General features: G+C 52.6%; 1 protein-coding gene across 5 annotated transcripts in view; it reads right to left on the reverse strand.

Annotated features, from left to right (window-relative positions):
- Positions 1-26,813, reverse strand: part of RGS3 (regulator of G protein signaling 3) — a 112,151-nt gene that overhangs the window by 63,901 nt on the left and 21,437 nt on the right. For 3 of the 5 annotated variants that reach the window (XM_074330858.2, XM_074330857.2, XM_074330860.2), the window contains exons 6-15: positions 24,782-24,842; positions 23,608-23,698; positions 22,920-22,975; positions 16,374-16,455; positions 15,478-15,583; positions 14,348-14,699; positions 13,455-13,494; positions 8,553-8,749; positions 6,122-6,205; positions 735-846 (exon numbers count right to left, since the gene is read on the reverse strand). In XM_074330858.2, coding sequence (XP_074186959.2) covers positions 735-846; positions 6,122-6,205; positions 8,553-8,749; positions 13,455-13,494; positions 14,348-14,699; positions 15,478-15,583; positions 16,374-16,455; positions 22,920-22,975; positions 23,608-23,698; positions 24,782-24,842 — 1,181 coding nt within the window. Of the gene's footprint in view, positions 1-734; positions 847-6,121; positions 6,206-8,552; positions 8,750-13,454; positions 13,495-14,347; positions 14,700-15,477; positions 15,584-16,373; positions 16,456-20,420; positions 20,646-22,919; positions 22,976-23,607; positions 23,699-24,781; positions 24,843-26,813 lie in introns of those variants that run through there. The other 2 variants (XM_074330859.2, XM_074330866.2) reach the window with 2 other exon arrangements.

Raw genomic sequence — 26,813 nt, forward strand, 5'->3', positions numbered from 1 at the left:
CAGCAGAGACCTCAGGCGCCAAACCAAACCGCTCAGCAGATACTCCCAGCTGGCTTCCCGTCCCCAAGTGGAGGAGGGCACGATGGAAAGTTTGGGGTAGAGGTTCACTCCACGCTCCCACGTGTTCCTGCTCAGCAGCCCCCAGCCACACGTGCTCCAGCTTCCTCCGGCTCTGGTCAAAGCAACGCGGCTGAGTGGAGAAGGAGCAGTGGTCTCTTGTCCCGGATATATGTGGTGAGCGTGGTGGCAACTAGCATTTATTGGGCACCTGGTGTGGGTCAGGCACTTGGCGTATATGACCTAATTTAATCTTCACAACAACTTTCTGAGATACTGTTGGTATCCCACATTTACATGAGGAAACAGGCTCAGAGAGGTTGAGCACCTTACCCAAAGTCACACAGGCACGGAGGGACAGGGCCAAAATCTGAGCACAGGTCTAAATCCAAAGCTCTTCCCACTCCACTCCACAGCCTCCCTGAACATCCCGGAACAGAAACCTCCCAGCAAAACTCAGAGTGTACAGGGATGCTTGCCAGCCTAGAATGGAACATCAGTGTCTGAGACCCCACCGGCCCAGGGGCAGGACCTGGCCACACATGCTCAGATGCCTCATGGACAGCTGGCAGCTCAGCACCCCAGGGGCTGGACCCAAACTGAGCCTCCAGGCTGCCCAGAGCAGTGGACTCAGCGCAAGTGAGGAGGAGGCCCAAGGCATCTCAGCACCCACTTACCTTCCTGCAGCTTCACACTCTGGAGGTAGAGGGGATTCCTCAGGACGTTGCAGCGGCCCGGCTCGTCCTCCTTGGTGAAGAGCAGCAGGTCCGAATAGGCAAACAGCGTCACCTGCGTCAGGCGAGAGCACACAGAACTGGCTCTTTAGCTGTCCCAGAGGCCAAGGGCCACAACCTCCCTTAGAGGCCCAGGTAAGGAGTCCTCATCGTCTCAGGCAGAACCAGGAGCAGACTTCGTGTGGCCTCAGCCAAGGACAGAGACCTGACCTGCAGTCGAGACCGCCCCTGTGCCCTACGGTTTTCTACAGCTCCACTAGGCACAGCAGGAAAAAATAAACAGAACAGAAAATGACCCTCACTCTCTGTGGCAGATGGCCCCTGAAAGCCTCTCCACAGCCTGACACCCCACAGGCTCACCTCTCTGGCCAAAAGCCCCTGGAATCTCCAGCCCCACACCCTTGGCTTGGAGCCACCCATGAGCTGCAGAATGTTCCACATCTGCTTGCATTCTCCTCTAAACATCTGGCTGAAAGAGCACTGGGCTTGGAATCAGAAGTCATGAGGCTCCTATCCTACTAAATAGCCATGAAAACTTGGTTAAGTCCCCTGAGTTTTCTCCTCTGTGCAAACAGGCGGAGAGACCCTGCCTGGTTCCGTCACAGGCTCCTTTCACAAGCTCTGTGCAGGCTATGAATTGAGGCACCCTGCAATGTGAGGTTACCAAATTCCTTGCGGGTAATTTTAACCACAGTACTGCGCCATCAGTTTGAGAAAAAGCCAGTTACTTACGCTCCAATACAGACATGTACATAACTTTTATCTCTTTTATGCACTAGCTGCTCCAAAAATAAGTGAGAAAGCTATTTTTAGGCATTATAGGTAAACCAACAGGCATGCTTAGCATATTTTTGTGCTACAAAAATTCACTTGATCCTCTAACGCCACTAAAGATTACACTGTTCTTTACTTTGTAAATCCTGCAGTGGCCTGTAGTCCAGGGCAATAAAATCCAATTTTAGACTCTCCGAAGAAAACCAAATATGATTAATTAGGTGAACTTCCCTTTGAGGTGTCAAAATCTGACACTTCGTCTCTTCTGAAGTAAGAAGCACCAGCCAGGAGGGCTTGGCACACACTAGCAAGGGCCACAGTGAGTGTGTGTTGGATTGTTGTTGAAGTTTAAAAAGCCAGCATGTTGACATTTAGCTATCTGACTGATAAAGGTGACCTAACAACACCACCTCTGAGACTATCCTACAGAAATATTTACAAGGCTATATAAATATGAACCTATAAGGATGTTCTCAACAACATTTTTGTAATAAAAATACATAAACTAATGAGAGTGGGGGGCTGGGAATGACACAGAAAAAAGAATATAGTAAAATAAACAAGAGACGGGCAAGAGAAAAAAAATGGAATAAACGCCCGTCAAGAGAGGATGGAGAAAATAAATTATGCCATCTTCACATGGTAGAGTTTGATGCGACTACTAAAAGAATAAAGTAGAGCTATGTGTGCAGAAGCCGAAATCTGTCCATCATAGTCACAATAGTGCAATGTGCAAAAATACCTATAAGTATAAGCCAATTTTGTGAAACAAAACTATAAATCTATCTATATGTTAACATTTTTTAAATGTCTAACATACCACGCTCTTCACTCTAGGCAATGGATTTTACTTCAAACATTTCCGCTTAATTTGCATTATTTTGCAATGAGAATCTGTTACTTTCGTAATTTAATATACAAATAGTTTTCAAAGGACCCTTGGCTTCTTGTGAGTAACACAAACACAGAGGTGTGAGGGAATCTGGGCCACAGAGATAATAAGAGGCACCCTTGAGCGGGAGGCTCTCTCTCAGGGGCTCTGGCTCCTCTCAGGGACCAAACAGGAGGGCTCTGGAAGGGACCCCGGACTGGAAGGGATCCCGGCGATGACTCTATCCAAACCCCTTCCCACCACAGCCCTGTCCCAACTGAGCCCAACAGAAGTCTTCACTGGCTGAGCACTTACTTTCTGGTCAGTGGGTCCTCAGCATTGCCCTCCCTCATTTATAGATGAGGACCCTGCAACTCAGAGAGGTTAAGTGACTTGTCCAAGGCTACACAGCCAGGGACCATTGCCGAGGCCTAGCTGACCCTACAGTGCTCATTATACAGGGAAACAGCAATGTCTACAGTTGTCCTGTCCCTGAATGTGAAAGAATCCGAGCAGGGACCAAAAAAAGAAGAGCAAAGGAGATCAAAAAATAAATGAAGTTAAGGGAGAGAAAAAAATGATCCAAGAGTTCAGAGGATTTGAGGGGTTAGTTGTCTAAGGAGAGGTCTTTGAAGTCCAAGCCGTGGAAAGGACAAGGCTCGAAAGCAGCCAAACACAGGCAAACCCTCAAGCTCCCCGACCCACTCAAGGGTCACCTGTGCACCCACAGGGAAGCTGGCAGGGGAACGGTTGGACGAGACAGTCTATCGGGAGCCTAAAAAACATCAAAACACATCCCAGGCCCAGAGAGGACGGATGGAGGACAAGTGCCCAACTGCAAGGTGAGAAAAGCCCTAGGCTGCTGCTCTGGCCCCAGTTCCCAGAACTGGAAATGTGGTCTAGACAGGAAGTGATTAAGGCATGAACGAAGAATTTCCCCAAAGGTCAGGTCAGGGAAAGGGCAGAGCTGGCACACAGCTGGAAGAAAGGCCAGGGGCCAAGCGTGCCAGGGGAGAGCAGGTGGGCCCCTCTCCCATCTCACCAGCATCCTGCTGACCTTGCTCCAGCAGGAGCCACAGCGGCCCATCTCCATGGCCCAATTACCTGCTGCCCACTAGGTGTCTTCCCCACACTTGCTCCAAGGACACATCTGTTTGGCCAGAGTCAAGGGTTGAGGGATAGCGTGGTTAGGGAATCCTTGCAACTTGGAGGGTCACTTCTCCCAAGTAGCCCTAACCAAGCTTCCTCCAGGAATCTGGCCTAAGGGCAGGGTTTGCAAAAAAGACATTGAGGCCTTAGTTAATGGTAAACTCAATGAGTCAGTGTGTGGAGTGAGGGTGTGTCTGTCTTGGGCCCACAGTAGTCCTGGAAACTCTCACACAGGGCCTGGCTACGTTGTGATGCCCAGTAACTAGTGTTTGAATATAGAAATGAGGCTCCTCTGTTACTCGGATTTGATCTCAGGGCACATTAATGAAGCCTGTGATTTCTGGGAGGGTGTGTAATGAGGGCAGTTCCTGGTGTGGGTCTGGATCAGCTCACAGACATTAACAAACCGGAGCGTGCTCAGAGCAGAGACGGGACCAAGGACCAAGGGCGAACATTCCAGAAATAAAGATTCCTGTTGAATGTAAGAGAGAACTTTCTACAAGTTAGCACTCTCCGGTAACAAAACCAATGCCTGGAGGGGGCTGTCACTGCAGACTCAAGAGCTGGCTGGAAAACCATCAGCTGGAAGTTCCAGGGTTGCACTCAGAACAGACAGCTCCTGAGGACTAAGCAACACTGCAATTCTACAAATTTATCCAAGCCTCTCTTGGACTGGTTTATATTCTTGGCCTGCATGACATGACAGGGTACTAAGATAAACACACTTCCTAGCATACTTCAAGAAAAAGAAATATATTTATGTTGCTTGTCTACAAATCACTTCTTTCAATCTTCAAAAGAGGGTCTCTTTGTTCTAAGGCTCCAAGCTCCACAAGGCAAAGAGTTTGGGGACAGACTGCAATCAGGCTATGGCTTCAGCTTGCAGTTGCTAGTTTGTTTGCAAACAAACTGGCCAGAGGCAGCATGGGACCACGGAAAGCCCGGCTGAGCCAGAGCCAGCGATATGAGTACTAATCCTGGCTCCGTCCCTTACAAGCCTTGAGAACTTCAGGTCCCAGTAAATCTCCCTGGAGCCTCAGTTTCCTCATCTATAGAGTGGGGACAACTGTGCCTGTCCTGGGGATGCTGCAAGAGCTGAGATCTAGTATGTAAAATGCAGGCACAGAGAGGGTAACACAGCACGTGATCAGGGTTTGCAGACTCAATGGTGAGCAGACAAACAAAAGAGCAAATTTAGACATATGTATGGATTTCAGGGTGGCTGTCATTTCTCAGTGCCCTCTTCAGAATCTTCTGAATGTGTAGCCCCACCTCGCTTTCTGACCTTTGGCCACCTTAGGTTCACCACACCCTTACTCACTAAGCACAGCTCCCAGTGACTTCTTGTTCCTAAAACTCAAATCCCCCTCAGCAGATGAAGTTTTACTCCCATGGAAGCAATTCAGAAGATATGCCAAGGTTCTTAGGAAAGTTTCCCAAGAGAAGGTCCAGAGCTGCAGTGAGCAAGGCCCATGTGGTAGAAATCAGCACGCAGGCTCCCTTGAAAGAGACGACGCTCTCTGGGAATACTATATGAGTTCTGGTCTGCTTGTTCATAAAACAAAACAAAAGCAGCCTCCTGCTTTAACCACAATTACACATAATGTCCCAGAATGCTGAGGCTGAACGGGCCCTTAGAGATCAGCCGATTTCAGCTGCCTCAAATATACAACACACCCACCGTTCCGATGAGAAGACTGAGGAAGAAGGGAGAAGTCACAAGTGAGCCAACAGCTGAGCAGGAGCTGGCTACATGCTTCCTGCCTTCGCGTTTCCTGATCTTTCCACACTACCTCAAGCTGACCCTCAATACAGCCAAGACACACTGCCCGTGTTCAGCCAGGACCTGATCTGCAGCAAGCCCCTTCCCCTCTCTGCAAGGCCCCTAGGTAGGCTTGACGATCCCAGCGCTCCAACTTCTGTGCTCCCGTAGATGTAAGCTCACGGGACTGCGCTGGAGCGTGGTCAGCTGTGGGGATTGTGTGGGTAAGTGCAATTCCCCCGTCAGACATCAGCAAGGGCCAGTTCCCCAGAAGAGGGGCATGATCTCCACACCCAGGCCTCTGGTGGCAGAGCTAAAGCCCAGGAGAAATAACAGACTTACCCCGTAGAAGAGGAATCAGGACGTGAGTTAATGCAGACCCAGAAAACCTGCTAAGTGATGCTCCTCTAAAATTCTCACCTACAAAGGCATTCACCACAGCTGGAGTGAACAGCCATCTCTCCGCTCCTTAGAGGAAGTTGGGATAAACAACGGACCTCTTGAGTGGCTGGGAAAAGTTTCTAACTATCTAAGATGGACACAACAGCTTTGAGAGGGGGTGAGTTCCTCATCACTGAAAATGTACAAGAAAAAGCGGGGTCACCATTTGGTAAGGAGGGCATGAAGGGGGATGGAAGGCTTTTCGGGGTTTTTTTTCTACCCCGAGCTTATACAATTCTAAGACCATCAGGGAGAGAGAAAAGTTAGGGGCCTGAAGGATGGCCGAGGAAGCCCGGGAGGACCCGCCACCAGGGAACGGTGTGTAAGCCTTACCTCGGCAGCCTTGTTCCGCCCCTCGTACAACAGCAGCTCCTCTGACAACAGGAGGGTCCGGGCAGGGTTACAGAGATCTAAAGGCTGAAAAAAAAAAGTGGGCCGTTCAAAGAGGCCTCGTGGAGATGGTTGTGGGTGGGGGGAGATGGCTTGGCAAAGCCAGACACAGAAAAGACTGCCAGTCCTCCCCACACCCCAAGAACCCACACACCACCTCAGACACAGATGGAAACAGAAAGACAGATGCTTTTGTCCTGGGCGGAACTGTTGCTGCCACCTTCACCACCAGCCCTCACCGTGAGAGCTGCACTCTGGCAGGAAGTTCAACCACACGTAGCACTCCTCCTCCCCTCGGCTCTCCCACTCTACTGGGCTCTTGGGGCTTCCCGGGCCCACACTCCCCCATCTGTCCTCACGAGCTGCTCCCTGCTGTTAGGTCCAGGCTCTCAGGATATCCCCAGAGAGGTCTCAGGATATCAAAATATGCTGGATTCAGTCACTTGATTCCCTTCAAAGCCAGGCCAGTCCCTGCTCTACATTCATACACACTCCTCAGCTATCAATTCCCAGGAACCAGTTCTCACCCAGACCCCTTCCCCTACCCCATCACCTGCCCCATACCTACTGAGGAGCCCCCACCTCCTGCCCAGCCCAGAGAAAGCTCCCTAAGCTCTGGACTACCCAGCAACGCTTATCCTCATGAATGCACACTTATAACATGGCTTCCAGGCACCTGACATCAAGCAAGGTTCTGGAGAAAAGATAATGAACTAAATGTCAACTACACACAGCAACCTGGGTGGATCTTACACATAATGTGAAGCGAAGGAAGTAGGGCCCAAAAGAATATATGCGGTATGGTTTCATTCAGTAACATTCAAAAAGAGGCCAAACCAAACATGGTGAGGAAAGCACACATAGATGGTAAAACTAAAGAATAGCAAGGAAATGAGTATCGTAAAGTCAGGCTAGTGGGCATGTCTGCTGGGGAGAAGGGCCTTCCAATCAAGAAGAGACATACGCAGTCTCTGGCATGGGTGGTGGCCATGGTCTATTTCTTTACCTTAGTGGATATCCACTTTATAATTTTTTGTTAAATTGTACATTTAAGTGTGATGCCGTTTGGGGTTTATATATTTTACAATTTTAAAGTTTTTATCACTTTCTCAAAATTTTAATTTTTTTGTAAAAATTTAAAAATGAAAGCAAAAAATAACCCCCGTGATGGCCAAGACCTTTGTGGTTACATCCCAAGAAAGAGACCAAGAGAAAGGCAAAGGGCAGGCCCTACTGAGGGAGTTGTCCGGGGGAGGTGTGTCACCGGCCAGAGGGGCACTGGGTCCTAAAAACTGAGAGTTCTAAGACCCACTAGACAGTGACAGGTCTAGAATGGGATGCCAGGAATAGCAGAGAAGGAAATAATGGTCAGAAATGAAGCCCTTGGGACCACGTCACCTCTACGTTGCTGATGAGGGGATGAACTAATCAAGTCTTTATGGAAAGCAATTTGTCAGCATGTATAAAGAGCCTTTAAAATGTTTATGACCCATGACTCAGTCATTTCACTTCTAGGAATCTCTTCCAAGGAAAATAAGCAGAGAGGCAATTCATGCACAAGGATTTTCATCACAGAATTATTTACAATAATAGCAAAAGAAGTAGACATAGCAGAAGTGTCTGAACAGAGAACTGGTTAAGTAAATATGGTACATCCATATAACAGAATAGTGTGCAATCACTACAAAACACAGGCTCAAAGAGTATTTGGTAATGTGGGAAATGTTCGTGCTGCAATTTCCATTTTCAAAAAAAGCGACAGGATATAAAATGTATAATAAGACATGTTTTTCTTTTTACTGTGTATAAGCACACACGCAAAGGCACGTAAATACTCACACCGGTTATATCCGGGTGATGGAATAAATGAAGGTTTGGAAATGGGGAGGCAGAGAGGGACAAGAGGGAAAAGCAGGAGAAGGGAGATCTAAGTGAATCTCAGGCCACTAGCTACGACTGGCCAGACATGTTTGCCAAGACCCAGGAGGCCAGAGGAGATGCCAGATCTCCAGGCTCTCCCTTGATCATTTCCAAATGACAAACCACTGGATGCGCCAGAGAGCAGGAGCTTCAACTCAGAGTTCCTGTAACAACACAGCAGCTCTAGTGTGCCTGCCCTGTCCACAGAAAAAGCGGAGGTTCAGGGGGGCGGGGAGGGGACCCCCTTGTTGCTGGGCTTTCCTGTCCCCACTCCCCTGTTTCCCCTCCTGGAGACCTGTGCTCCCTCAGTATAACCCCCCGAATCCTGAGCACCTGAAGCTATTTGTCTTTCCATAAAGGAGGCCCCCAATCCTGGAACGAGGCACCATCCCTGAGACCTGGGGGCAAGGACCCTCTTCTTTCTTACCTCCCGTGAAGCCAGCCACCAGCTCACCTGAACAAACACAGGGAACACCAGGACCTTGGGGGCCAGGGTGACATAGGTGCCATAGCTCGAGTGTGGGGGGTGTGGCCTCATGGCCGGGCAGTTCTGGTAGTTCCCGTGGCCCTTCATGGTCTGCACAGTCTTCATCAGCCGGGACTTCTTCCCCAGGCCTGTGTAGGACTTCCCTTTACTGGTATTCCCTGATTCTGTGGAACAGAGATGGGGGGTGGGGGGGGAAGCATGAGGCATTTCCATCACCCCTGCAAAGGCATCCCCTCTACACAAACAGGGAACAGACTCGGTCGACAGCCATTTACTGTGAGCATCTGCTATGTGCCACGCTTTGTGCAAGGTGCAGAGAACCCTGGGAGGCTGCAGCAGGCTCTCAGACCTCAAGGAATTCCCTCCCAATCTATGAGAGATACTGACACGTAAACAAGCAACCCCAGGGCTTGGATGGAGCTGGGAACCACCAACTGTGATGCAGGCTGCCGTCCCCATCTGGTGACCCAGGAACCAAATCAGACCCATCCATCTGGCCTCATACTTTTAAAACTCAGGAAATCTCTCACATTTGAAAAATCAGAAGCTCTGACCTCATGGGGCTCACCTAGAACAATCGATTGGAGCAGAGCAGCGACTGCCCGGTGGCAGAAGCCAGATGCCTATGCCCAAATGGCACTGCTCTGCTTATTAGCTTGGTGACTTCGGCAACTCACTTCCCTGCCCAGAGCCTTGATTTCCTCAATAACAGTACCAAGCTCACCGGGTTGCTGTGAGGATGAACTGATGCTCTAAATAAAACCCTTAGAACAGGGCCTGCAACCTCTACATGCACAATGCAAGTCAGCTGCTAACAGGTGGTGCTTCTTGGTGTAATTCCTCCACTTGCAAAAGCAAGTTCATCAGGTGCCTCAGGGAGTCCTAGGTTTGATCATAGCTAAGAGGTCCTCCCGCCTTGGCCACCAACCCACAAATTATTCTAATCAGAAAAAGGAGAGGAAGAGGCGGGTGGGAGCCGCTCCAGGAAAGAGAGCAGAAGGCTGCAGGGGATTCCTCTTTAAGAAGATACTGCTGGACACACACCCTCACACTGAACAGGGTGGCCTACAGGTCTGCCAACACAGTCTGATGGGCAGAGGAGCAAAACAGAGGGTAGCTACAAAGTCAGGGATTCTTGGGTGTGAGCAGGTAAATTCTGGAGCACTCATGCTCCACACACCTGTCCCCTCTGAGAGCTCCTGCTGCCAGGTGGGCAGCTGACCTGCCCTCCCTGATCTGCAAGGCCAGCCCACGTCCTGGGGCCCAGGCTTCCTCCTGCCACCCCCAGTCCTGGCCCTGCATGGCCAGCCCACGTCCTGGGGCCCAGGCTTCCTCCTGCCACCCCCAGTCCTGGCCCTGCATGGCCAGCCCACGTCCTGGGGCCCAGGCTTCCTCCTGCCACCCCCAGTCCTGGCCCTGCATGGCCAGCCCACGTCCTGGGGCCCAGGCTTCCTCCTGCCACCCCTTTATCCTGGCTGCCAGGGGCTGAACAGGTGGCTTGACCCCAGCTAGGTCTCGGGGAAGCTCCCCACCAACGCCAAGTCCACAGCCTCAGAGGAAAAACTCAGCTCAGAAGGTTTCACACTTGCTTCCTCCGCCTACCTTGTGTCCCTTCTCACTGAGCGGGGTGAGAAAAACAAGTCGACCCCCCCCCCCCCATAAGTGACCACCCATCCCAGTGTATCTCTTGGGGCAATACTCAAACCATAATCATTTAAACCACTTCCTGCCTCTTCAGGAAGGTGCATCGAGAAGGGTAGAAAGAGCCTGAGACCAGGACGGGGGTGGGGTGGGGGGAAGGTGGAGAGATGCATGGATGTAATTACACAACTCCTCATCTGATCTGGTCCTGGGGCAGTGGGGGGGTGGTCTTTGCTGCCAGGCCCTGGCCCGTTTGCTGAAAGGACCCATCCCCATCCTCGGTCTCTCAGGATATGAGCTGGGTAATTCGCCTGAACTTGAGCTATAGTTCCCCCAGGGACTGGCTGTGCAACCCTGAACAGGCTCCTCCCAGCTCGGAGCCAGTGTTCTCCGCTGCAGAGAGGAGATGATACAGATTGCTGCCTTGCCTGTCCCAGGGCTGGTGTGGGGGGCACACACCAGAGAGCTGAGTGACTTGGGGAAGGTACTGGAGTGTCAGTCTTGAGGGATTATTGCAAACCCCAAGTGACAAATGATCTGACCATCAGGGCTGGCCTTAGGACAAGGATGCTAGGCCCCAACCCACACGGTGACTGGGGTCACAGGCTTAGCCTGGAACCAGCCCCTCTAATTCCACATCGGCAAGCCCAGGCAACACCACAGGACTGCCATGTGGGGACTGAGAGAAAACTAGAGAAAGTTACCATTTGCGGATGCCAAACTCTGGACCCTGCGCCCCCCAGGTTCAGACTTTAAAAAGAATCCATTTGTCCCCTTCCCTAGCCCAGCTGCACAGAGCTGTCACAGAATCTTCACCTTGGGCCTGGATAGTCACGAATAAGCCTCTTGAAACACACCTCTGCCTTCAGGTGGGAAAGGTCTGCTCAGCCTCATTTGATAGACAAGACCACTGAGGTCTGGAGTAGTTGGGTGACTTGCCCAAAGTTATTTGGCCAGTAAATGGTGTAAGACGGGATCAGCCTAACCTATGTGGATGTCATGCCCTCGTGCCCCATCTCCACACACTCCTGGGTAATGCGTGCACGTGGCTCTCCAAAACTGATTTGTGTGAAGTATCTTTCTTTAAAACAGTCCAAGTAGAACCCAGCTACTGAGCTCTGTAAAGGCAAATCCCTCGACTTCCCACCTGCTACCTTTTACCCCCTTTGCTTCAAACCCCCATATCACCCTTTTTGTTCTAACACCTGCTTCACTGACCAAACACAGTAATTACTTGGCTTTGCTCCAGCTTTCGAGGTGAGCCCTAGCAGCCATCCTGCTCCAGCAATGGTGAATCTGAAGCCAGGCCGCCATCACAGGAGACAAGACAATGCCGAGGACACCAGCAGCCTCGGGGAACATGCTAACCACAGGCAGGCAGGCGCCCCAGGCCCTGGAAGGGCATCAGACCCCATTCAACTCAGGATAGCCCAACCCACCCTCCTGAAAGAAGGCCAGGCAGCCCAGTCAGAGGAGGGGGCAGAAGTGGGCACCCTGGTGCCAGCCTCAGCCTCTGGAGAACCCTGAGTGTTTTTCAGGGAAGTTTTGTGCCCTGAATTCCACCCCTTCCTCTGAACCCCAGGACTGGGAGCTATGAAGGCTTGATCCCTGATAAAGAGCAAAGATGTCCTTGGCTACCAGAAGGATTATTGTTATGAAGGAAGGTCAAGTCCTTCACACAATGCATTCAGAAAGGTACTGTCATTATCAACATCGTCATCACTGCCGTCCTCGTCCCTCTCCCCTCGCTTAGATGACGGGGCCCTTCTTAGGTCACTAAGTTCTGTATTCTCAGAAGGGAATCGCAATGTGGACACAGGTGGGGAGGACAGCAGGGAAACTCAGAGGCATCTCTCAGGCTGAGAGGGAACCAATTCCCCACCACCGGCCCAGCACAGGTGACACACCTCTGCAGCTCCCTACACCATGACCAGTCTGCAAACCCTGAGAGGCAACCGCGGTCATTCTCCTTCAGTCATCTGAGGAACAGAAATTCTACTGAGTACCTGCTGCCTGCCACACATCCAGCACTGGACACACAGAAATGAGCCAGCCCAGGCCCTGCCTGTAATGAAGTCACCATTTAGCAGAGGCATTTCCACTCTAACCTAATGTGCCAACTAAAAGCTTTTCAAAAACTCAGGGTTTCACTATCAGACTCCTCTCCAACAGGGACACAGATTCGTTTTCAACAGAAGAGGCCCAAGCACCCAAACAACCCAACCTGGAGAGAATAAAGATGCTCTGTCGGCGGCACTGAGCCTGACGGGAGCCCTTTTCCCCAAAAAGGCACAGGCATTCTTCCAAATACCTGCTCTAAGAAGCATGATCTTCACAGCACTGAGAGAGGGGACCAGCCTGGGAGAAGGCCTCTCCCAAGGAAGGAGGTCAAGGACATTCTGCAGGCACTAGAGGAAGGGCTCAGGCATACCCACGGCAGGCATTACAGACCACATGGCAAGGCTGGTCTCAACTTTCCAGATACTCAGGTCAGAGGTCTCCAGTAGGCACATAGGGGTCCTAAAGGGATGCCCCGCTGGCTCCAGCATCAAGACTGATATCTCAGGCTTCCTGAGAGAAGGAATTGGTTTTGAGCCCAGCCTCTTTCCCTGGCCCTTCAAAAATAGGGCCAGGATTTGAAGGCCAAAGGAGAAGAATCATTCAAACAGCACAGACATCTGTGCACTTCAAAGACAACTACCCTCAGTATACACTACTTCTCACAGCCACTATCTCCTTTCATCTTCCCACAACCCGCTGAGGTGGGAATTGTCAGTCCCATTTTATAGATGAAGAAACTGAGGCTCAGTGAGGGGCCGTGAGCTGATCAAAGTCACACAGCTAGAACTCCAACTTGAGACCTTCCAGCTTCAAATTCCATGCCTCCCTTCTGTACAGGCCCGATCACGTTGCCTACAGCAGCTAACACATATTGGTTGTTTGGTAAAATTGGATAAATGTTAGTTGAATGCCTGAGTCCCGAACACCATCTCTTAGACTGCTCTGGTAAGAGCCCCGCTCTTCCCCCTTAGGCAGGCTCCAAGGAGAAAAACACTGGTTTGGTGAGGGAGAAAATAGACCAAGAGGAAACTGTCTGTGTCAACATGTGGGAGGACCTTGCCTGTGTAGAGAAGGCCACCAACCTTGGAGGAGGCAGGGCCTGGCCTCCCAGCTGACCTCACAGTCTCTCTGGGGCGTGGAGGGCACAGCAGCAGAGGACAGACTCACCTTCAGGGATGGGATCCTCCTGGTACACGGGCCGCAGCAGCTGCAAGGGAAACACAGGAGAACCAGCTCAGCCCCAGGAATGGGGCAGGACAGCCAGCCTGGGGGTGGGAAGGCAGCATCTCAGGGCACACGGGAAAAACAGCTGTCCTGCTACTAAGCTGAGAGGGGGCGTGGAGGGAACAGAACCCAGAATCCTCCAGAATATTAGAGTTGAACAAGACGTTAGCTGTCATCAAGTCTAAGCCCTTGGCCAAGTTCCCAACTTCGTTGACGGTAGTTTGTTCCAAAGTGCATTCCACGGAACACTGGCACTGTGGGACGCTAACAACCCTGCCACAAAGGGGACAGGGGACTCTGGGAAATGCTGAGTGCAACAAGGTTAAACCACCCTCTTCACTGCAGGATGCCCTCAGAGCTCATTTACATTGGGACTCTCCAGAAGCGGGAGAGGAGGGGATATTTCTCAAATCTACTTGACCTCAGAACACATTTTTCGTGGACTATCTCCTGGGACTAATGCTTTGGAGCGTGCACTCCATCACCCCACCATGCCATCAAGCAGCGTCTGCTTTGCTTTCACACTTCTTATGACAGGGGGCTCCCACCTGCCACACGCAGCAGCCCGTTCGGCTGTGGGAAAGTGCAGACTGGCACAAAGCTTTTCCTTCTTTCAAGGTGCAATCTTCCACCCGGTGACACCCCCGGGTCCTGGACCTGTGCCCTGAGGCCACAGAAACCTCCCTGCTCTCTCCACCCAGAAGCTAACACACACCCTGCCTCCTAGCCCAACACTCCTAGCCGCTTGCAGGGTCCTCCTGACACAATTTTGAGTCTTCTCCTGGCCTTACACAGGGACCCATGCCCTTCATCTTCCCCAAACCAGCTGTCCATACCTGGCTCCCTGGGTTCAGCGGGGCCAGAATGATGTAGTTGGGGTCGGTGGGGGCAGTGGCACGGGACAATGCAGGCAGGGTGTGCTGGCCCCCGCGCTTGGCCACCTCGGTGTAGCGCTCCCAGCCGCCGAGCAGCAGCCCATCAGAGCTGTCACATACCAGGTGGCAGCTGTGGCGCTGCTCAGGACGTGCCTGGGCCCCATGGGTGCAGTTCTTCTCCCGCTTATTGGGGGGCGACTGGAGGTCATGGGTCGACTTGCAGGAGGCCCGCCGCAGGACCCCACCGTCTGGCCCGGGCTTGATCTGAGGGACCATGCGCCACACAAGCAAGATGATCTCGCTGGGGCAGCTCCTGGAAGTTGGGGGTGGGAGTGGGGGGTCACATAGAGAAGTTGAGTCTGGGAGAGACCAATGTCAGCCAGGGTAGGGACCCGCAGGGGCAGAGAGGAGGAGTGTGGGAGGGGGAGAAGCCCCTAATGTCAGGGCAGGAAGGGAGGTAAGAGGCCATGTAAAGCAGAGACAGCACAGGGGTCCCTTAGGTCAACTCTTAATTGACTGGCAGAGGCTGAGAAGGATGCTGAGCCAAGCCCGGGTCAAACAAGAAAGAGTACCAAACGCAGCTAGTGACACCTGTCATGGGCAAAGTGCAAGCAAGGAGGAGCAAGCAAACCTCTTACCCGCAACCCCTCCTCCAGTCATTCTAGAAGCAAACCCACAATGGGCCATGAGGGTTCTACCCCAACAGGTCAAAATTGGGAGGATCCAAACATTTTAAAGAATACTTTTTGTAACTGCGCAATTGAAACAATTGCAACATTGACACAGTCTTTAAAAACTGTGGGCTTAGCTCCAGGTACCAGAAATAATTAGCTCAAGTAGAAAGCTACCCCCTGGCACTGCATCGGAAACCACAAGGTCTGTTTGGGAGCTTCTTCCTACTACTTGCTGGGGATCCAAAATTGCTCTGAGCCTGAACCTTCCATTTTCTGGCCAAGAAACTGATTCCCTGAGGAGCAAAGTGAATTGCTGACAGCTGGGCAAAGAAGGGGAGGGGAAGGCCGCGTGCCCAGAGTTGGGGGGCAAGATGCGCCATCAGTCGGAGGCCCCGGGCCACACCCAGCCCCTCTCACCGGATCTCGTGGGCCAGCTCTACGCATTTCCAGTGCTCCACAGGCCTCTCGTTCAGCTGTAGCACCGTGTCCAGCTGCTGCAGCCCTGCCCGCTCTGCCGGGCCCCCTGTGGGGGGGAAAAAGAAAAGCCGCTCAAGGGCTCCTGAAGCCCACGACCCCTTCAAACAACCTGGGGTCCTCTGCTTCCCCAGTGACCTCAGACAAGGACAGCCCCTCTGTTTCTTCATCTGTGAAGTGAGGGGCTGACCTTGGTGGCTCTCATGGGCCTTAAAGGAACCCCTTCACCCTCATCTCTTCCTGGCCTGCTCACACCTCTCTGCTGTCCTCGCTCCCAGTCAGGCCCCCTCCCTCCCCAGGGCCTCTCAACCCACTCAGAACCCTTCCTTGTTGCCTTCAGCACCATTCCCTGAGTGCCAACCTCATACTGGCACCGGGGGCCACCCAAATCACCGAGTCCTGGCTTCTCCGCTTACGATACTCTGTGACTAGAAGGAGTCTTTTCTTTTTGAAAAATAGGGAAAGAATGCCTATTTTTAAGTGTTAATCAGGCTTGGAATAGGACAAAATACCGATTCCAAACAGAGTTCAGAAATGGTTCATTTTCCCATGCAGTCATTATTGAAAATATAGGTTTAGTTCCTGTTTGAAATGCTTGGGAAACAAAATATAAAAATCTGTTTTCATTTTGATAAAAACAAACAAAAAAAGAGTGGGTATATTTTCATAAACCTCAGTTTTATCTGTGGTCGTTTAAAAATATTATTATTTTCATTTTGAAAAACGAGGAGACACTTTGCTCCAGTTCGGGGCTCCCCTTTTAGTCCCAAGGTCTTGTTCACAAAGCCCAGGTGCATGTCGGGTGAGCGGGGCGGGCCTCATCCAAGACACTCACTTACCAGAATCCACGGCCTGCACTCGGACTGGAGAGTCACAGCAGATGGTGAAGCCAAAGCCGTCCTTGCCCCTCGGGATGGTGATCTAGGACACAGCCCCACCCAGTTACTCCCAGAAGCCGCTCCAAGGTCGGGAAGCCCACAGGCCCCACCCCAGATCCACCCTCATTTCCAAGGGCAATAGAGCCAAAAAGGAGGCTTGCTAGCCCCGCGCTGTCCCTACCTAAGCCCGGGCTTTGTGAGCACTGGGTTGTGGGCCAAGCAGGAGGCAAAGCCAGGCCGATGCGGGAAGCTGAGACAGACAGACTTGGAAGGATGGCACTCGCCTTCCTCAGCCCTGGTCCCAGACAGCCCTTTACCGAAGGGCCCACTGGGCCCGCACATCTCCGCTTGGCCTGTGATCCACTGCCTGCTCTGCCCCTTCCTCCTTTACCCCAGGGGCTCCCAGAGCATCGGCCCAGGGCTGGTCCTGTGCTGACGGCTCAGAGATGAAGCTGACCCTGTTGCTGCCTTCCCAGAAAACAGGGGCGGGAAGACAGGGACACATACACTCACAACCTCAAGCCAAGCGTCAGGGGGCAAGTGCTGGGGTTCTCAGGGCAGCCCATCACCAGAACCTCAAGGCACCCAGTGAGGGCTCCCAGGTGAGAGGGCAGGTGAGGACACAGTCAGGCCTCCCTGCTGACCCTGAGCTCACCACTGACCTCACTGTGCCTGAGGCCCATGTGTATGGCAGCTCCGCAACGCCTACTTTCGGAAGTCCCCTAAAAGGGCTCCGCCATCTGGATGCCCTTTACAAAGCAGTGGGCAATTATCGAGCTCCTGTTGCATGCCAGGGTCTGCTGAGGTACCAAAGCATGAGGCCTTGGTCTCTGGCTCTGGGTGTACAGATCTCTCCAAAGCAAAGCAGGACATGACAAGCGTTAGAGCAAAACATGAGGACAGTGTTGGAAACGGGCCCTTGTGCCTGGTTTCGTGCACAGCAGGAACTCAGCAAGTGCTAAGTTAATGAGGACAGCCTGCAGCATCCCACAGGCAGCAGGACGCTGTGGAAGTGCAGTGCTATCTGCTGGCGCAGTTCATTTCAGGCTTGCTACACTCCCCCTCTGTGCACCCCCCAATCAGGCTTTGGGTGGGGTGCAGAAGGCCCAGCCCTGCCCATCCCAAGAGCAATTCCAGGCTGCTAGAAGCAGGTATATGAGAGCAACAGACCTAACGGAGCAAAAGTCAGAAAAGGGGTTCAGTGAAGTCCCGAGAGACTCCCTGGAAGTGGGTGTGAAGTGGGCCCTGGTGAGGCACAGGCAGGGAGTCTCAGGCAGGCTGAGAAAGAAGCCAGCTCAGCAAGCCTGGAAAAGGTCAAGAGCTGCTGGCCTGGTCAGGAGATTCTTTCCCCTTCCTGCAGGGGTTCTCTCTTTAAGGCTGGCTGCCTGGCATTCACCTGCCAGCTGTTCCAAAGGCCAGGCGTAAGGCTGGGGAGGGATGGGGGCACAGGGTGACCAAGGTCCTTGGAAGCTGCCAGGAGGCCCCTGAGGCTCTGCTTCCCACCAGCCCTGGGCCTGGATTCAAAGCGAGTTTGTAAAACAGGAAATCTGACAGACAAGGGGATGGGGGAGGGGGCAGGAAAATACCCGTTCCCATAAGAATTCTGGGAAAACACGCAGCTAAGACAGGAAGAGAAAAAAATGGAAAGAAAGAAAAACAAACTCTGGAGTGAGTGCAGAAAGTCCAGGCTGAGGCTGAGAGAAGCTGAGGACCAGTAGCCACACCACTCCGTAAGACTAGCAGGGATTTTAGCGGCATGCCTAGCAACCCATCCGAGCAGAGGCTGGAATTCCAGTCTTACCAGCACCTCCGCAGTCCTACCCCACAAGGGCCATAGCTCCTCTGGCGGGGGGCCGGCTCTGGAAACAGATTCTAGCACCCGTGGATTCAGTGCTAAGAGTTTTGGGGCTGGCCCCAGAGTTGACTCTAGAGAGAAGGCATGTGCTTCAGCAAAACCACCTCCCGCACCCACTCCCTGGGCCCCTCATCCAGGTGGGACTGTGGACTGTCTCTCCCTCTGCCTTCCTGGGCACCAGCTAAGAAGAACTAGCCCAGCCAACCGTCCAGATCAGCTGGGAGAAGGGAAGGGCAGGAGGAGGAGAAGGGGTCAGGAAGCAAGGCCCTCTCCTGGCTCAGTGTGAGGGGGTGGGATGGCGTGAAGGAAGCAGAATTATGCTCCGGCCATTGTGAGCATTGTGAGCATGTTGAGAAGACAGTGTCCAAAGAACCTGGTCATCACGGCAGCCCTGCGCGGGTACTAGTTTAGTACGCCCATTTTACAGAGAAAGAAGCTGAGGCCTGAAGTAACTAAGTGGCAGCCTCCAGCTCTCTGACCTTGGGACTCAGCGTCAGGAGGTGAAGGGAGCAGCCCTGCCCTGACTCTGGGACCTTGGTGGCTCCTGGCAGAGGCCATCCTTCCCGGGGGTGGTTCTTGCTCTTTCCTGTCCAGGGAAGGAACTGCCACTGCTCCCGGCTCTCACCCATGTCAGCACCTCACTTCTGCCCTCCTACCTGGTTTCTGGTTCTCTGTCATGCTTAGACTTCCACCTGCAACTGCCACCATTTATTGAACACCTCCTAGAGGTACATCCCAGGTGCTGCACCAGGCACTGTACACACAACATTCCATTTACTCTCCCAGCATTGTCACTGGACATTGTCATCCCCATTCCACTGACAAGGAGACTGAGTCTCAGGGTGGTAAAGCGAGGTGGTAAACTCTCAGGAGCCACAGCTGAAGGACAGTGCTGGATGTGAGCCCGGGTCTGACAAAACGCTGGTGCTCTCAACCCTGCACTGTTATTAGCGTAGGACCTGTCTTGAACTTGAGTCCCAGAGCCCCAGGCCTGGTCCCTCTCTGACTGCAGCGAGGCCCCCCGTCTTCTGGCCTGTCGTCCCAAGTGACCAAGGACACATCCACGTCCCACTCAGCGCCATCTCGGCCTCGCAACTCTACCACCTGGATGCTGGACTGTTCTGCTCAGCTCAAGGAGGGCAGGAGGGCAGGGTGGGGCCATCCAGGGCAGGAGCTGAGAGCTGAGCAGGACGAAAGGGAGAACATGTGGGTCCCATGGCTGTGGGGCCACAGTACAGGAGGCCCCTCTGGGCATCTCCGTGGGATCGAAGGCTGCCCGTCCAAAGGAGGCAGGACCCAGATTCCAGTCTGATCATTAAAACACACAGAGTCTTTTCTATATTTATAAAAGCAGAACTATTCCTGAGTTCCCTTCCAGCTGGGACATTCCCCAAATCTGGACATACCTTGCCTTCATCCTCCCTGACTCTATGCCTTTTTGATGAGAAGAAAATGTCTATCACAGTTCCAGAAGAGGCTCAGAGGCTAACGGCTCACTCCCACTATGCTCCACATCCTAAGACGAGAAGCTGAAAGGCCAGACTTTCTCAGTGAAGTTGGGCTCCAGAGCCAGAGGACTCTGCATCTGCAGCGAGGCATCACTAGGGAGAATGTGTGCATATTCGTGTGCGATCATGCTCCCAGAAAGTTCCATGTGCGTACATACACACACAGACACCCTATCTCACATACAAGCACACTCCAACACAGGCAGAAACACTCACACACACACACAATGCAGAACAGGCCCTGCTGTCCCATCGGAAGTAGGGAAAGTGAGCAAAAATACAAAGTTAGCAAAAAACACAAAACCCAGCTGCTTAGCAACCTAGTCATTTCCATTCTCAGCCTTGGGATGCTTTTTTCACATGCATTCCCCCAAAATAAAAATAACAGAAAAATCAATAATCACACCAGGACACCACCCAGCCAGAGGTTAGGATAACGCAAAGCTGGGCCTCGTCTGCCCCTGGAGAGGGGTGACAGGTAAAGGCTGGACCTCTAGTCTAGCTCCTGCCTCGATCCTCCCCCTGGATCAAAATGAACCTGCAAGGAGCAGGAGAGGGAAAGGAAGGCCTGTGGGGAGAGAAGTCCGTTAGGGTGAGCCCCTAACCCAGACCCCCAACGACACCCCATGGGGGCCAAGCACCCACCTGGCGATAGCGGCGCTCCGAGCACACCTTGCAGAGCCCATTGAAGCGATTCATGGCTGCAGGTCCTGCCTCATCTGCCGCCCCATGAAAACCCAGCTCTCCCCCCCAGCAGTGAGAGCCCGCACTGCGCCCCGTCAGCCTGGCATGACCGCCCTGGGAAGCCCGCCCCGCAGAAGAATGGCAGGAAATCACCTCTCACCTCCCCAAGCCCTGTCTGTGCTGTGTGCCTCTGCACGATAAGCCCGAAGGCTTCCTGAAACCTCAGAATGACAAGGAAGAGGGAGAGTTTTATATTAAAATTCCTGTCAACTAGTTAGTATTCCCCGGACCCGGCGGGGAGAGGACGCCTTTGTTCTGGCTGCATTCTCCGCCATGGGCCACTTTGTCATTCCAATGTTCTCACAAACACCCCTGGCCAGAAGAGAACCCAGGCAGAAAACACGGCCACTCTATAACAATGCCGCCTCCCCCTGCAAATCCCAGGGTCCCCACAGCAAACCCAGGGGCCCAACCCAGACTGAAGAAACCAAGGATGCCTTGGGGGGTTGCACCGAGACATCCCACATCAGGGCAAGGAACACGAAACATTGGGATTCTGAGGACCAGCCTGCTGCTCAGCAGCTTAAAAGTCAGTTTCCTCACTCGTGTCAGTCAGCGGGCTGCTTTAGGATCTGATGACACCTAGCCCATAAAGGCAAATCAGGAAGGGATGATCCAGCCCCCTCACTGTACCCAAGAAGAAGCGGGCGCCAAGACCTGTTACGGTCACAGAGCAGGGTAGGGTGGAGCTGAGACCAGACCCCATTCTTGTCCCCTGCTTTGGAGACAAGTACCTGGTGAGCCTGGACCCCCTTTCACCCACCTCAGAGTCCCTGGGGAAACCCCCCACCCACATTCTTGATGTCAGAGAGTGTCCCTTGGTCCAGTCCAGCTTTGGCTCTGGGCTTCTATCTCCCCGTCCACAGGACGGGGGAGTTGAACAGGTGACCTCTGGGGGCTCTCCTCTTACCCCAACCAAGCCTCTGACAATCACCCCACTTGGCTGAGTGCTCCAGAAAACCCCGGAAAATCAAATGCGCCTCACAACAGTGCCCCTGGGCTGAGGGCCTGTGTGCAGAGGCAGGACTTCCCAGGCCACCTAGAAACCTGTGGTGCTGCCGTCCCTGTACTTCCCGCCAATCACCAGCTAGGCTCCCTGCTCACCATCCTCTGTGCTCCGAAAGCACAGAGAGAGGAAGAAAGGTCTTTGCAGCCTCCCCTCTAAAGCTAGAAGACAATTTTAAACTCCTTATGAAGCCACAGAAAACAGCAACTGGCAAGTTACTCGAATACTGTGTGCTATGCAATTCAGTAACAACTAGACACACATACAAGATAAATTTAAATGAATTAAAATTAAGTAAATGGTAGGACATCGGTCATACTCGCCACATTTCAAGTGCTCAGTAGCCACAGGTGGCCAATGGCTAGCATACTGGACAGCACGGCTCTAGATTGTACCCTCCTTTAGGGCAGGGACCTTTGACTTGTTTATGGCTATATCCCAGCACCCAGCACAGGACCTGGCCTGTGTAGACAGTCAGTAAATATCAAATTAGTGAATGAATGAGTGAATGAATGGAGTAAATGAATGTTGTAGATTATAATACAAATATAGATAAAAAATTAAATAAAATATCATTGTCATAGCCTCCCAACTAGGCCACACGTAGGAAGCAGAGTGACACTGTGCCCTTAGCAGCCAGCCAGACCTTGCTTCACATCCTGCCTCCACATCCTTGCTGGCTGTGTGACCACAAAAAGCGACCTAACATCTCTGAACCTTACGTGGGATGGGAAACTAACAACCACCTCAGAGATGACAGTGAGGATTAAATTCAATAACCACAGCACCTGGCACAGAGGGGCTACTCAATCTCTGGGAGTTTGTTTCTGCCTGTCTTAGTTGCTAAAGAAAATCATGAATCACCTCCCATGTCCTACAAAGAGTCGGAATGAATTTTGGGAAATTCTCCAATCCCTATGTGAAGGTTCCTCGCTAGATTCAAAGCCCTAATACAGTTAGAACCATCATTCTCAGGTTCAGACGCACAGCTGCTCCCTGACATGAAGCGGGCTTAACTTGGGAGGGTAATTTGGCCCCAGTGCCAGGGGAAGCCAGGGGTCTGAGAGGGCCTGTGGGAAAAGGGGGACTTGGCTTCAAGAGACTAAAAGACAGGAAGATCCAGAATCCTCCATTTCCAGGGCCAGGGCCTGGCTTTCCCTACCCCTGGCTTTCTCTAGCCCTGCCCCAAGCATGAGCAACCCGAGTAAAGCACAAGAAATAATCCCTTAAAACTACATGGCTTGCTAAGTTTCTAAGCACCAAGTGAGCCTGAGTCTCGGGCACCAAACGCTACCCTGCTATGGGTCTGCTGGGCTAGGGGACTAACTGCAGCGGGTTAGAGCTCGAAGCAGTGTTCAGTCCCATGAGTCCCGTCTGGGCTTGTCCCCACCTACCTTGAGTTTCTCCCCGTTCTCAGTGTCCTCACCTCCTGGAATTCTCAGCAGTGGGTCTGGAAGGTGACAGAGCAGCATCAGAAACTTTCTGCTGGCATGTAAGGGTCCTTTCCACAGACCACCCAGAGGATGAGACCAGGGTGCCAGGCCCATTATGGCTGCCCAGGTCACTCCTGGCCTCCAGCATGTGGGATGCCAGAACTCAGGAGCCAGGACTGTATGTGGAAAGGACAGAACAGAGGGGATGCAAAATCCAAGTTCTGAGCCTCAGGACTCATAGCAGGGCCCACATGACCTGTCCACCAAGGCAGGCACCCCAAGGTCAGCAAGGAGGCAGGAAGGGATCCTGAGACCACTGACCCTGGGGAGGGGTCATGCAGGAAGCTCCTGAAGCCCAGCCCTCCATGAGCTAGGGGTGGGGGAAGCTGAACCACATAGGGTCAGGCCCATAACCCTCTTCAAGGAAAGTCCAACCAGATAAATAAGGGTGTGTTGGCCAAGAGGCCGCCTGCAGGCTACATTCTAGCAGGTACTCATGAGAAGTCCCTGCACCCATGGTCTGATTGCAGCATGGGGTGACGGGTGCCACAAAACACAGGGGTTGATGCTACTAAACAGGAAGGGGGCTGGGGCGGAAGCCATAGGGGACAGTGTGTCTGGGCAAAGGCTGAAAGTGGTGTGCATGCACCTCTCAGGGGCCGCAATCGCCGCCTGGCCACCTTCAGGTGCTTGGTCCGACCCAGGTCCTGCCCCAGAAGGTAGTACCAGCCGCTGATCTCCTGTCACAAGAGAAGACATGACATGCTCAGAGAAGGCAGAGGGCACAGGTCAGGCAGCCATCGATGCCCCTCAAAAAGCAGCAATTGGAGAGCCTCCCTCAGAAGCAGCATCTCTGCAGAGACAGACATTCCAGCCTCCCTACCCCAAAGGGAGCTGCTGTGCCTGCACCTCCAGGAAGCCTTCCCTGATACACCAGGCAGAACTGATCTCTTCTGCCAAATTCCCACAGCTTCTTGTCCCTGGAGAACAGTCTACGTGCATGCCTGCCTCCCACTAGGCTGTATACAGGCTCCTTTATGGGCCTAGCATTGTGCCTGGTATACAGAAGGAACCCAATACATGTTGATAGAAGGGAGTGAAGGGAGATGGAGAGGCCAGGGTGGGGGGGTGGCGCGGGCATCTTCTACCAGGAGGGAATACAGCAGAGGCTGCAGTCAAGACACTTGGGACCCACATGCAGGATATAAGGTCCTCAGCCACCTACCCCAGACTTCACTTCCAGGGGGCACCTGGCAACTCCACGAAGCAGGCACCAGGACATCTCCAGGGATATGCAAAAGGAACACATCCCTTCCCTGCTCAAAAGCCTTCAGTTTGGGGGTGCAGTGAATAGAAAGGGAGGGGTCTCTCTTGACCCCAAAGAGTCCTCAACCAGCCCGAAGGAAAGCTCCATAGAGGACGCTCACTCCACTGCTGGGCATCTGCTAAGCCCAGGAACATGAGACGTGAAGATGAGCCCTGGAGCAGACCACAAGGAGCACCTGGCCCGCCTCCTCCGGGCGGGCCCAGCAGTGCTCTGAGCTCCAAGGGACCTGCCAGTGTCTGTAACAGCACGGTCCTGACCCAGAGCTTCCTGGGAGGACTCGGGGCGACCTTACAACTGCTCTCTGCCATCAAACCAAGAAGGGGACCCAACCCCTTGGTCACATAGGTGACAAATACAGTACCGTTATTCAGGCCACAGAGCACCTGTCTCAGTGAGGCACCATCTCACAGACAAAAGCCCCACCCAGGACTTCCTCTGCCTGTAGCAGCCCTGGCTGAGGTGGGAGGACCCTGCCAGAAGCTTCCTTAGGACCCACCTTGTCCGGAGTCAGGAGGGACTTCACCCCGAAGCTCATGCAGCCGATGAGTCCAGTCTGTCTGGGAGAACAACAGAGGCTTGAGTCAGCACCTTTTCACAGGGCTATATTGGGAGGCCAATCACCAAGTGTAATATGGCTTTGCCTGATGCACTGCAGCTTACAGTGTTTTTACCTGCCTCATCTCATGTGACCTTTCCAACTTTGTCAGTTAGGCCGGAGAGGAGCTATTTCTCCATTTCACAGAGGAAAACACTGAGGCTCAGAGTTGGTCCCCTTCCCCAGGTCACCGGACTAGTTAGTAGCAGAGTCCCGTGGGAAACCCAGGTGTCCTAGATCACGGCGCAGCACTCCCTCCAACAACCACATAAGCTCAGAGCTACCCCGCAGTTTTCAACTGTTCTGGTGCCAGGTAGATCCAAAGAGCTGGTCCCCCCAGGGAATTTCAGCTCCCACATGAGCTGGTGATGCTCAGTCGAGGAGAAAAGTTATGGGACCTGAAGCTCAAGAAGCTTTGTCTTGGGTCCAAGTAGGACCTGGGTAGTCCTTGCACAGTTTCAGATCAAGGTCCAAACCAACACAAAAGTCTCCAAGACCAACCTGAACCAGGGGCCAGCTGGACAAGTAGGCATGAACCAGGGTCAGGCCTTGTCAGGATGTCACACTAGGGCGACAGGCTGAGTCCAGTCGGGTCCTTCTTGGCTAAGAATAATTCAAAGTTCCTGAAGACTGTCCTCCATTGAGTCCCACCCTCCCATAGGCAGGGACTGATTGACACTTGGCAGCTTTCAATAATGATGGCAGAGATGAGCATTAATGAAACGCAAAAAATAATCTCGCTACTGTGAGAGAAAAGGGAATTTACAAATCTGTAGTTTAATGAGAAAGATGCCCACAAAAATATTCACAATGGTTGTTAATGAGAAAGACAGTCACAAAAATATTAACAATAGTTGTATCTGGTAGGGGGGATTAGAGGGAGATTTGTTTTCTTCTTTGGGTTTTTCAGTGCTTTCAAATTTTCACAGGGAACAAGCAGTACTTTTGTAACCAGAAAAAAAAAAAAAACACACAGTATAAATGTATTTGAAAATACTTCTATTCTACCGCATTTTTCTCTATCCTAACATTAGAGTCAGCTTTTTTTTTTTTTTAATTTTCTGTTCTCCTCTCTCCTAGCACCCAACTCAGAGACCCCTTCAAAGACTGGTTTACTATTAATCAAGAAACAACAAGGGTATTTAGACTGGGGCATAACCCTGATGGTTGTTGATTTCAACATCTGAGGGACCCACCTAGTTCTGGCACGTTCCATGGAAGGCACAACAGCAGAGCCAAAGATGCAATGAGCTCCTGGATGGGTAATGAACTCCCTGGAGATGTGCCTCCCCAGAACCTGGTCTACGGGGGCCTGAGCGAAGCCAGCAGCTCTAGCCAGGGGTGCGCCACAGAACCCCCTGAAGAGCCTGTCCAACTCCTGTGCCCCAGACCCAGCAGGCCCAAGGCGGGGTCCAGGCAAGTCTAGAGAAAGCAAGTGCCTGCCCCAGAGACCAGTGGTCTAGAAGGTCTCTATAAATACATATTGTTTGCATTCTCCAGGAAGGGCGGCAGCTTACCACCTGACAGTACTCGGTAAAACAAAAATGGCTTTTTGTGGGCAGCCAAGCCAACCTAGTGAGGGGTGGGGGTGCAGAATACTGGGGCCTGATCCTCAGAATAGGTGCCCCTGGCCTGCAGATGCACTCTGTACATGGCCTGGTCCCACCAGCTATTCTCACACCACTACTCCCCCGGCTCCCTCTCCAGGCCCTGTCTCCTGCAGCCTGGGCTCCACCTACTCCCCCTTCCCTTCCTCCTCCCATCATACAAAGCCATATTAATAATCTACCCAAAGAGGACAGTGATGTCACCCCAGTAAAGCCATCCTTCCACATCCACCTCCCCAGTCCACTACCAAAAACAGATACTCCTCCTGGCAAGCGGCCAGGTCAGCACTAACGGGAGGGGCAGCTGCAGGGACCATTAGGAGCGC

This window comes from Rhinolophus sinicus, chromosome 16 (assembly GCF_057876585.1).
Source record: "Rhinolophus sinicus isolate RSI-liver-muscle chromosome 16, RSI-T2T, whole genome shotgun sequence".
NCBI lineage: Eukaryota > Metazoa > Chordata > Mammalia > Chiroptera > Rhinolophidae > Rhinolophus > Rhinolophus sinicus.